Source organism: Gymnoscopelus braueri (assembly GCF_963280865.1).
Source record: "Gymnoscopelus braueri genome assembly, chromosome: 12".
In the NCBI taxonomy this organism is placed as follows: Eukaryota; Metazoa; Chordata; class Actinopteri; order Myctophiformes; family Myctophidae; genus Gymnoscopelus; species Gymnoscopelus braueri.
Window position 1 is genome coordinate 30,851,482 of NC_137614.1, and position 12,088 is coordinate 30,863,569.

The following is a 12,088-nucleotide window of genomic DNA, read 5'->3' on the forward strand; positions in this document are numbered from 1 at the left end:
TTCAATCTCTGAGATACAATTCTGTAGAAATCAACTAAAGTAGAAGTATTACACATAGTAAACAATATTAAAGTATTAATACATTCTTCCAATAAATGTAACCTTTTTTAAAAACAAATTACACTATGAACACAATGGCATTAGAGTTGATCTAAATACCTAGGGGAAAAAAAATGTTTTGGAAAATGTCACACAAAAACAGATTATTGCAATTGTAGTGTAAAACCCGATACTCTATACCAAGAAAATAAGTAAATGAACAGAATTGGAAACCTTATACGTTAATGGTCAACAGAGTTCTGAGAATGTTGGTTGCATGTGCATCCCACGTTTATTATAATTGTATTTTTCATTGATTTAAAATTTTAATTTCTTTTTTTAACACATTGGGTGCCAAAACCGTATATATACGGTTTTGCGCATACTAACGTTGAGTGCCAAAACCGTATATACCGTATATACCGTTTTTCCTTCACAGCAACAGGAAATATCACTCCTACAATATTTAGACTCCAATCCACCTCCTGGTTAACTTATGACTTCAAAAACCTGTATCTCGGCTCCTGTGCACTTTTTTTTTTTACAATGTTAATTTAACTATTTTCAACTGGCTGCAACTATGGAATGGATTTCCGAATGTTTTAATTTTTTTCCCCCCGATTGTACGAGACCTGTATGTGTCTAATGAGGGGATCACCGTGAGGACGGTGATCACTGAAAATATTTTGTGACTACTTGAAAAAGGTTCAAAATGTTTAAAAAGTCCTGGCACTCAAAGTATAATATTTTAATAAACCTCTGGCACCCAATGTGTTAAAGGCTTCGTTTTTAGAGATTTGTTTTAGTGTTAGTTTTTTACTGTAACATGGATTAGACAAAAGGGCAAGATTCAACAAGGTCAGAACATTTTCAAAAATAGCCAACCTATAAACTAAAATTTACGATTTTTGACAAAGACTAAAACAAAGGGCATTTTCTCTTTTATTTTCATTAGTTTTAGTTAGTGTAAACACACAATACTGTTTCAGTTAGCAGGTTTTTGTTGTTGTAAAGCCTTGTTTACATTTTTAAAACAACTAAAACATTTTTTCCAATTCTAGTTTTAGTTATTTTGTTTACTTAACTATAATAATCCTGGTTCATCCTGGTTGATGTTAATCTCACTGCTAAAATAAGAAAATGTTGAGGATTAAGATTACAATGAGGATCAAAAGAGGCACACATCCCTTTTGCCATTTAAAAGGCAGGCGCTGAACTTCAAACTACAAAACTTAGACAAAATAAAAGTTTTCACACTGTAGCTCCCTTTTTTAAATTTATTTTTGGTACCACCTGAGTGGGCTGAGCTGAGTTACGAGTGCTCGAAACGTCACTCAGCCCACTCAGGTGGTACCAAAAATAAATATGCAAAAGGGAGCTACAGTATGCAAACTTTAATTTTGTCTCGGAGGATTGTGATTACTTCAGAATAACAGTCTTAGCCCAGGTTCTTTCTCAACATCTCAAGAGCAGCCTCCTTCTCTCTCAAGAGATCTTGCAGTTTATCTATTCGTTCTTGCATTTTCATTTCATTTATTCCAGACTCCACCGACGTAGCAGGCATGTTGCTACTGGCTGGAATGTCTTCAACGGTATGACCTTGCTTGCCCTTGGTTGAAAGACTGAGCTTTCTCTCCAAAGTCATTTTTGCTGCCTTTGCTGAGATTTCTTCTCTTTCTGTACTTGACTTCCTTGGTCGGCCCCTTTTCCTTCGTATTTTACCCAACTCCAGCACTACACTGCCTTCTTGCTCAGTTAGATCTTGTTTCTTTTGCTTGGTATGTGTCTTCTTTGCAAGTACAGCTAAAGGCATCCCACATGGACAAGCCGTACACATCTTTGGCTTACCCTTCCTCTTGGGCTTTGCACTTAGTTCAGCACAACAGGGCCCTTGTAAGCAACCCATGACTGAAGTGTAGCGTTTATGATGGGTAACATTGTCTTGTGCGGTGGGGATGTCATTTTCATCTGCACTGGTGATGAAATCTTCATCTACTGGCTCCATGGGGCCAAACATCTGTTCAAACTCAACATTGCACTGGATTTCTTTTGGTGAACTTTGATTAGTGTGAACCTTAATCTCCAGTCCAGGACAGACAGCAGAGAGAGGCGCTGTCCTCAATTCTGTACTGTAACATGTAGGAGATCCAACAACCATTTTAGGGTTTGGAGTGGTGAGGCTATCCGCCCTGGTGGTGTCTGACTCATTCTCCACAGGAGCACTATCATCACCACTTCTCGGCTTTGGGTCACCGAGGTCCTGTGAGAAATTATAGTAATACATAATTTAACATCAGATAAAATGATTTTATGCCATTTGCTTGCACAGTTTACCACTGAAAACAGATGTTTACCTGCGACTCCCAGTGTTCTCTCTCTTTCAACTTGCTTGTTGATTCCTGAATCGATTCGAGGACACGCACCGTCATACCATTGGCAATGACAGTAATCCCTTTTGACACAGACCCAGTTTTGGAGGCGTCAATCTTCTCCAGGTATATACGAATATCCGATGTTATCCCAAACATTTGTCTCAGCATGTGATCACAACATTTGGATTCCTGGCAAAATAAAAGTAATGATGCACTTAACTCCAACTCCAACATTGAAAATATGAAGATACAAACAATAGTCCACACTAACAAACGTGGTCTTTTAGATGACTTATTAAAGTGAACAATTAGTCGTCCTAGATGTTGGCAATGCAGCCTAATTCAACTATTGTACAACTATTGTATTAAATAATATCATGTAAAAGTCTGAGTTTGTGAGTGCGGACCATTGTTTATCAGGACAAGACACTGAAAATGGGAACTGTAGTGCAGCCGGGGGAAAAAGACAGGACATTTAAAAATACAGAATTAGAAATAATAAGTTAATGAGCAAAGATAGGGACAGGGCATATTGAATTAGGTAACTACCTTTGATTAAAGGAGGAGTTAACCCAAAAAATGACTTATTTTCTATCAATTGCACACCCTGTGAAGCCTTGAATCCATGGATTCTTTTTGGTTTTTGTCGCATTCCTAAGCTAATAATTTGATTCCCATCTCCTACCGGCTAATGTATCTGGTAGGAGACACAAAGTAGATTATTTGTGTCTCCTACCGGAAATACACACGGTCATCAAATTATTGTCTTAGGAATGCCACAAAAACAAAAATAAATCCATGAAATCAAGGCTTCATGGGGTGTGTAATTGATAGAAAATAAGTCATTTTTTGGGTGAACTCCTTTAACATACATGCAGTGTGTCAGAAACTAGCAGATAAACTATGTGATGATGCCTAAAGCAGTGCCCTTACCTCAATATTGTGAGTTTCGCTCTCCAGTTTGATGTTGGTGCCGTCTGAAATGCTGTCCTCATGTTGAATATTCTCCATCAATTCCATCCATTCCACATTAATGGGATGCACTTTCACACTCTCCATCGGTCGGGATGTGGCACTGTGCTGACTGTTGTTTTTCTTTCCTCCCTCACTGTTAAGAATGTTTTCCATATCTGGGCCAGAAGTATCCACACATGGTTTGTTGTTGCCATTTAGCTTGCCATGGTTAGATTCCCTTCCGTGACCAGTGAGTATCTGTCGTTTCCCATGAGCCTCTTCACCAGCCTGACAATTATCAGCAACATTTGTGTTTTGATGGCTTTCATTCAACAATGTAGTTGCACCATTTCTACCTATAACCATACTCTGGCCAGGGCTGTCTGAAATGTTGTCCTCATGTGGAACATTCTCCATTTCCAAAACAATGGGATGCACTTCCACACACTCCATTGGTTGGGACCAGTCACTGTGCCGACTGTTGATTTTCTGGTCTCCGTCACGGTTTTCCATATCTGGGCCAGAAATATTCTCACTAGGTCTGTCGGTGCCATTAGGTTCCCTTACATGACCAGTGAGTACCTCTTCACCAACTTGACAATTATCAGCAGCTTGAGTGTTTCGACAGCTTTTATTCATCAAGCTGGTTGCAATTTCTCTACCAACAACCACACTCTGGTTATTACTCTTATCCAGGTTCCTTGTGCCATGTTGTTCAGTTCCTTTCGCAAGGTTTTGCCTAGGTGCCAATTTACTCGCTGGTACGTTATTGGTCCTATTTTTCTCTGATCCAAACATGGAGTTGGGTGGATTATAGGATACAAATATGACATTGCGTTGATCAGCAGCTTGAGCGTTTCGACAGCCTTCATTCATTGAGATAGTTGCACTATCTCTACCAATAACCATATTCTGGACAGGACCTTTATCCAGCTTTGTCATGCCATCTTGTTCAGGTCCTTTCGCAAGGTGTTGCACAGTTGCCTCTTTTCTTGTGGGTACTTTATTGTTCATATTTTTCTCTGATCCTAACATGGAGTTGGGTGGTATGTAGGATACAAATATGACATTATCTTCATCCATCTGGGGCGTACTTGAGAGTACCAGTGGCATGATGTCATCCTGAGGATCATCATCACAGAGGTCAATTATTTCATTCGATCTATCTGGAATTCTAATTTGTATGGAGTTCTGAGTTGTATGTGATGTTTGAGGTGTATCAGTAACATTTTCTAGTTGCAAGGGTTGTGGGCTTGCTTTTTTAACTCCTCCACAAGATTTTGCTGCTGGAGGTGAACTAGGGAGAATATTACCCCTTTTAGCCAAAAGATAGACCTTCCCATTGCACATCATTAAGGCATCGTCCTTTTTGGGTCCACTTTTTGGAGGGCTTGATGAAGAAACTGGTGCCTTCTTTGGTGAGGCAGTTTCATGTGTGTTCTTGGTAGTTTCCCTCTCAGCCACAGCTCTAAGAATGTTAGATTCCACGACAGGTGAATTTACAGGAACCAGACATGGAGCCAAGGAGCCATCTCCCTCTTCAATCACCCATTTTATCGGGCTCTTAGGCCTCTGTGAATCAATGGCACCAGACCTTGAAACTGGATTTGATCCCGTTGATGACGGTCTACGAGATGTTTGGTCTACTGACTTGGAAGGTGACTTGAGGCTGGTAACTGAAGTTATGCTTAGTGCAGGAGTGCTTAGATTCATGGTTTGTACAGGTGACACAAAGAGCACTGTTGGTGAACTTGAGCTGGTAGCTGACGTAGTGGGTGTAACAATCTGTTTCTTGATGGCTAGCGGGAGTTCAGATACAGGGACAGTTTTGACTCGTGCATTGGAGGGAATCTGAAGGTACTGTCCATTTGGGAGAACTGGCGATTTCACAGTCACTGGAAGGTTATTTTTAACCGTTACTGACTGCGTTTGGGGTAGTCTGGTTAAGGTACCCTGAGTTTGTGCCACAAAATTGGTGAGATTTTGTGGGGCAGATTTAGCTTTCATACAATTGCCATTAAAATGTCCAACTTCTTTAGGTGAGGAAAATTGCCTCTTCGTAAACTGTCCATTAGTTGAAGAATTCAAAGTTACTGTGTTTCCAATCTGAATAGGTGGTGAAGAGTAAGTTATGGATTTAGGTCTTGGTGGAACGGTTGAGACAATTTGAGACTGTACAAACTGTCCATTGACCTTTTGGACAGGAATCAATTTCATAATGTTTCTTCCATCTGCACCGACAGCTGGCATTGCTTGGTAGAAGACACCCGTCCCACTGGAAAAAAAAGAAGAGAATTACCAATTTTGTGGGGTGTAGCGGAAAATTAATGAGTAGTGCAACTAGTTACCATTGGCAGGGAGTAGTATTAAGTAAAAAAAAAGTTATTTTGTAACGAGCCCCACACAGTCGATCAGTAATGAAACAGACATTGCTGTCTGGGCAAAAATCATTTAAATGTGCATCCCTTGACATGGAAAACTCACAAATTGATTTAGTTTCGTCTTTCCCACTAAATCCCTGACCTGAATATTGCAGTTACAACTTTTCAGACAGGAAAAGTACATAAATATATATTTATGTACTTTTCGTTGTATACTTGTCCAAAGGATCTGAAAATAAAGCTGAACTGAACTGAATCCACAGAGTGACACTGTTGACACCGTTGCTATGTTGTGGGCTACATTATCTGTTAGTTTGGAGCTACGGCATAGCGAAAGATGCATGTATGGTGGGCGGGTTGTGCCAGCTCCATGTTATCCAAACAAAGTTTGGCAACACACAGACTCTGAACTGATTTACCAATGCACTGTTGATTAGTCATCGTCTCAAACACGCTGTGAATATATGAATATATATAGAGAGAAAGAAAACCCACAATCAGGTGCACTGCTCAGCGGAGACACATGTAGTTAAAGGAATCAGGGGTGCTCCTGGATTAAACATGAAAAACAGAGCCGGGCACTCAATAATAAAAGGAGGAACTAGAAAAAGTGCTCCTCGGAGCAGAGGTCTCCGCCAGATCAGGTAGGTTATTGTGGGCCAGTAATGTTCGGAATTCGCCAATCAGGTATGGAATATGAAGAGAAAAAAATCTGACGGATCCGTATTGATCACTTGACAGGGTCAAGTTGACAAAATTTGTGGGAATAATATAAAGAAAATGTTTTGCAAAAATCGGCCTCCTGGTGGCACTATGATAGGGCAATGTTAAAAGGGTGGCATTTGTTCCTCAACGTAGTGTGAATGTGTGTGCAAAGTGTCACCGCAATCGGACGCTGCGTTCATGATTTGCGGCATTTTGTTCAAAACGAGCCACTGCTGCAAACCTTAGATATCAATCTTACCCAATCAGTATTGAATATGAAAAATCTAACAGATCCGTCTTGATCACATGACTATAGCGATCATGTGTACCGATTTTGAGTAATATCAAAAACATTGTTTTACATAAGTCGGCCTCCTGGTGGCGCTATAAAAGGCAGATGTGAAAAATGCAGGGCAAAGGTTTTTCCTTGGCCTCTAGGGAGTGTACATACAAAGTTTTACACAGATTGGTGCAGTTATAGGTAAAAACATGAATCGGCCTGATATAGCGCCACCATGAGGCTGATTTGAACATTTTCAAGTGGCATTTCTTCCTCAGCCTAGTGGGAACGGCCGTGCAAACTTTCACAGAAATTGCATACTGTGTTCATGATTTGAGGCATTTTGTTCAAAACGGAGCACGCCTGCAAACTTTGGAAGCCATTTTTAGCCAATCAGGATGGAATATGAAAGATCTGAAAGACCCGTTTGGTTAAATGGCTATAGGGTGTACCAAAAATTCCTAAAGGGGGCGTCAACATGTGTGACTTGGTCACGGCGGCCATTGTTGGGGCCGGAGGGTTGGGGTCCGAGGGTACATAAACAGCTTGTAAACAGTGACCCGACCGTGTTTTTTTTTTTTACTCACAGTCACAATGGTGAGGACTTGCTCAGTGCATAAGTGCCATAACAGGTCGGGTCGAGGTAATGTGGGATAAAGCAGTACAATTTGTCAGCTTTCCAGCATGGAGGCAACATCACGGAGCTCAAATAGATGTAGTATGGCTTGGATCTCAGCTGTACGACGCACAGAATTAACGTTCAACAACCTGCCCAAGTACAGCCGTGTTTGTTCACTTCACTTTCTCAAAGGTATTTTTTTTTAACAAAAATATGAAACTGCTATTTTGTCTCTACTAACTGAAAGTACCTAGGTAAAGTAACTAGGATGGTCCAGAGTGTTAGTGACTTTTTTTCCCTCTCTAACGCACTGACAGGCGCGCTGCTCTGCTCATAGACCGAACATTCCACTACCGTGCGAGGTCTCCAACTTTAATAAAAATAAACAAAGCTATTTCGCTACTCACCGAAACTTTCAACAACACAAAACTGCCTTTGTTTTGGTGAATAGTGAAATAGTTATTGTTTATTTTTTATTAAAGTTGGAGACCTCACACGGTAGTAGCAGCGCGCCTGTCAGAGCGTTAGAGAGAGAAAAAAGTCACTACACTCTGGACCGCTCTAGGCTATCCTAGTCTAGTTACATTACCTAGTCATGTTTTTGGTAAAAATGTACCTTTGAGAAAATGACGTGAACAAACACGGCTGTACATGGGCAGGTTGTTGAACGTTAATTATTTGTGTCGTACAGCTGAGATCCAAGCCATACTAGTCTCTTCTCTTGAATACATTGTTAGCCTCACACTGAATTCAATCTTCAAGAGGAGAGCTGCGACATGTGAACAGCTTTCTCATAGACCAGCCACACATGTACAGTGTGCACTGATCACTATGTAGTCTGCAAAGAAGTTAATGTTTACAAACACAAACCACCGCCACTCTCTAGTCTTAAACCCGTCTCTATGTACAGTCTGACCCCTCAAGGGCTGTAGCGTCGAAAAGGGGGCGTGGCGAACTTTTGGTGACGCGACGTTGGTACACCTTATAGAGATACTGTGTACCAATTTGCGTGATGTTTGGACAAAATCTGTAGGAGTATTGTAAAAAAATGAGTTTTGCAAAAAGTGGCCTCCTGGTGGCGCTATAACAGACCCATGTGAAAAAATTGGGGCAGAGGTTCTGAATTGGCATCCAGGGAGTGTGTGTGCACAGACCAATCCTTATAATAGTACCCAATCCACAAGTCTAAAACAACTCAACTTCTACAACCCCTCTCTTGCTTCGTATACTGTATATTTAGTGGGTAGGGACAGCCAAAGGTGAGTGAGTTGAGTATATCTTTCCATCATTCTGATGTGCATTACATACATGACATTTTTTTTATATATAGATAAGTATAAGCACCTAAATTCAATCTTACCTGTAAATAGCATTAGATTCCATTTCTTTATTTGCCTTAAAGATGCTGGGGGCACCTTAGAAGATGTTACAATGTGAGGAAAAGGTTGAGGTGCATCACTGCTAGCTTGGCATATCTGCTGCAAAAAGGGAGAAAGAAAACAATAAATGTAAAATAAAGTAGCTTCTGAGGACAGTAGCAAATTTAGAAACCAGAGACAACAATCTAAACAAAGACAATCTAAACAAAAGAATACTATATACTTCATATATATTAGATTAAAAAATAATAATGATAATGATTAATATATAATAAGCCCAAAGAACTTTTACTGTTTAACCCCTTAAAAAGCCCATCAACTCTTGGATGCAGTGGACCCCTCTAGACTGCGCTTCAATGTACCTTATTGAACAGTATGGAAAAATGGAAAAAGACTCCGGTAACCTGAAATATGCGATCATGTCAAACCGGTGGTGTACTTATGTCTGTCTGTTATTTTTTGTATTCTTTTATTTTTCTTGTCTAATGTAATGTCTGTGTATTGTGGTGCCTGCTATTGTCTGTGTTTAAAAAAAAAAAGTGGTTCTACACAAATTGTATGCTATAACAAATGCAAAAACTTTCAGAACTTCAATAAAGAAAAAAAATGCCCATCAACAAAACCTACTAGCATCTAGCCATGTCCTAAAAACAGGCTTCTCACACATATCTCAGAAAGTCATACTGTGTAACCTTTTCCAATTAAACACGTTTTTTTTTTTCTTTCAAGGTACATTTTTCACAATAACTATTCCACATAAATGTGTTTTTTGACAACTTCCATAAAGACCATTTTTAGTCACACATGCCAAAATGACACAGGCAATCTACCGTTTCTGAGTGGGTACTGCTGTGGTTTTGTTTTGAACAGAATTATGGAAATGACAGTTGTAACAGACCAGAGGATTGATTTCCATTATAAAATATAAAAGTTGAATAGTTTTTTAAGTACATAACATGGGGGAAATGGATAGTAGACATCCTTGTGTGGCCTACAGAATCAGATTCATTGTCAAATCATAGGTTTACAGAGGTCTTAAGAAGTAGGTGAAATTCTTTCAGGAAAGAGAAGAATAGAGTAGGGTGAAAAATAAAAATATACATATCGCCTAAAGTATGTACATTAAAATATATATATATATATATATATATATATATACACACACACACACACACACACACACACACAGTCACACACACACACACACACACACACACACACACACACACACACACACACACACACACACACACACACACAGTACCGGGGTATGTACATGAGAATAATATCACTATGTAAAAATAAAACAGCAGTAGTAAATAAACAGCAACATGGTGCATACTGTGTATGTGCACATAGGGTGCAACAGCATATAGCCTTAGCCTATATATTTCACTATTATTTCAGGAACATCTTAATTGTTACATGTTTCTATCTCTGTTCTCCTTGCTCTCCTTTCTCTTTTTCTCCCCTTTCCTGGAAAACTACAAATGAATTTTTTTATTTTTTTATTCCATCCACTTCTTGACACCTAAACCTGTGATGTGACAATAAGCTGATTCTGTCATTCTGCAGACACAGACACACCAGCTGCAGTCCTGCAGAGCCATGCCGTAAAAACATTAGACTTGTATAAAGCTGAAATCAATTAGAAATATTGTTTTCCACTCTCAACCAAGCCAAGCATGTGAGAGGAAAACGCAGTTGCTTTCACCCCTCCATCTTAGATTGTACAGTAATAACTGTAGTATACAACCCTCGTAGACGTATTTATGATCATAAATACGTCTACGAGGGTTGTATACTACAGCTAGCACAGTAACAGACTACAGTAACGTTACACCGGAAACAATGGATGACTGCATAATGGCACAGGCCTACATTTTATATGCTCCCCTGTTAAAACTCAGCGAAAATGATGTGAGATCAACATGTAAACTTATATTCCATGGCGTTATTCGCTTACCATTAGCCTTGGATCAAGACTATCATAGATGTATTTTAACGAGTCTGACTTTGACCTTCTTATCTATGAAGTAAAAGTCAGATTTGATCAAATACATCTATGATAGTCTTGATCTTGATCCAAGGCTAGTTAACCATCTAGTCGTGTTGGCGGGTTGTTTAGCACACATGCTAAGCCCAAGTCGCTTGCCAAACAGGGGAATCCATTCACTCGTTTTAACAGTGTATTATTAGACCAGTTATTTCGACAAGCAACCCATTAGTTCAAACCAACTATAACGTCCTGAACGCCATCTTATCCACATTAAACTCGCACCGCCCATCAATCATCACATCGTACTGTGTGTGTTAGACGAGGCAGCTGCGCCATCTAGTTACAACTATGTTACGGCCGCCAATGGCCGCCTGGATGAGTTACGTTACACACACTGAAGGTCTAGTACACATACAGCTCCTCTCATAAGACGACAATATTTACCTGATGGGACGTTTAAAATTTACGTTCGTCTCCCGTGTACAGCACTATTGTATTTGCCCGTCGCATGGCCAGATGTATGCTTTCTTTCTACATTCCTATCCTTGTTGTTTTCCTGTCCTCCTCGCTCAACGTTGATTTCCGGTTCCTCCTAGTTACATTTCCACTTCCGTTCCGTTACAGGAGCTGCGTTCAAGATACCGTGTAACGATCCCGGTGTAACCATATCTATGGGTGTAACTAGTGTCGGCGCAGTGGGAGCAATTTAAAGTACATCCACCCATGTTTTAGTGCAACGCGTGTTAAGTATTTTAATAACCACAGCTATGTTAAGTAAAAACAATGTGCACAATGACAATTGTGCACATTTCGCCAGAAGATCATTGGTGTTACCATGTAAACATCCACATTACTTCCGGTTTAAGACCGTTCCCTGGAAGTGGTGGTGACGCGACATCTTGTGGTCATTATGGTTTTTTAAACTCAAAATGGCCCCTCGCATTTCAACCTCTTTATTGGGATAGTGAGGTGATTGAAAACGAGGATAAAGAGAATACAGAATGAAAGATTGTTTAGAACGTAAAAGCAAAAGGAGTAAAATCAGTATGTTTACTCAACCTCAAATGGTGCCTGCACCTCACAAATTATAATCCAGGATGAACAAATTACCCACAGCAGGTCCCACATCCTCCAATAGGGACAGTTTATACACATTGCGGATCTGGCACTCTAGTGTAAATATGACATGTTTGTAATGTTTGAAAGTGAGAGAGGAGAGGCTACCACTGTTTATAATAGTTCTCAACAGATCCACAGACAGCAAATTTACAAATATTTTTCCCATTTCAGAAATGACAATAGCAGGAGAAGAATTTGAAATTTTACTTTTAAAGGAGGCAAATTATATTTATATACAAAG

At 39.7% G+C, this 12,088-nt stretch overlaps 1 protein-coding gene across 1 annotated transcript; it reads right to left on the reverse strand.

Moving 5' to 3' along the window:
• Window positions 1-815: 815 nt before the first annotated feature.
• On the reverse strand, window positions 816-11,519 carry lrif1 (ligand dependent nuclear receptor interacting factor 1). The gene is made up of 5 exons (XM_080443578.1): window positions 11,173-11,519; window positions 8,711-8,828; window positions 3,345-5,640; window positions 2,394-2,600; window positions 816-2,299 (listed from the first exon to the last, which is right to left on the reverse strand). The coding sequence occupies exons 2-5, from the start codon at window positions 8,731-8,733 to the stop codon at window positions 1,478-1,480; spliced, it is 3,348 nt and encodes a 1,115-aa protein (XP_080299704.1). The 5' UTR covers window positions 8,734-8,828; window positions 11,173-11,519; the 3' UTR covers window positions 816-1,477.
• Between the last annotated feature and the right edge of the window lie 569 nt (window positions 11,520-12,088).

Coding starts and splice junctions, on each gene's coding strand:
- lrif1 (XM_080443578.1), bottom strand. CDS start 8,733: ATGGAATCTAATGCTATTTACAG. Junction 5,641..8,710: donor GAATCTAATGCTATTTACAG/GTAAGATTGAAT, acceptor TTTTTTTTCCAG/TGGGACGGGTGTCTTCTACC. Junction 2,601..3,344: donor GCGAAACTCACAATATTGAG/GTAAGGGCACTG, acceptor TTATTTTGCCAG/GAATCCAAATGTTGTGATCA.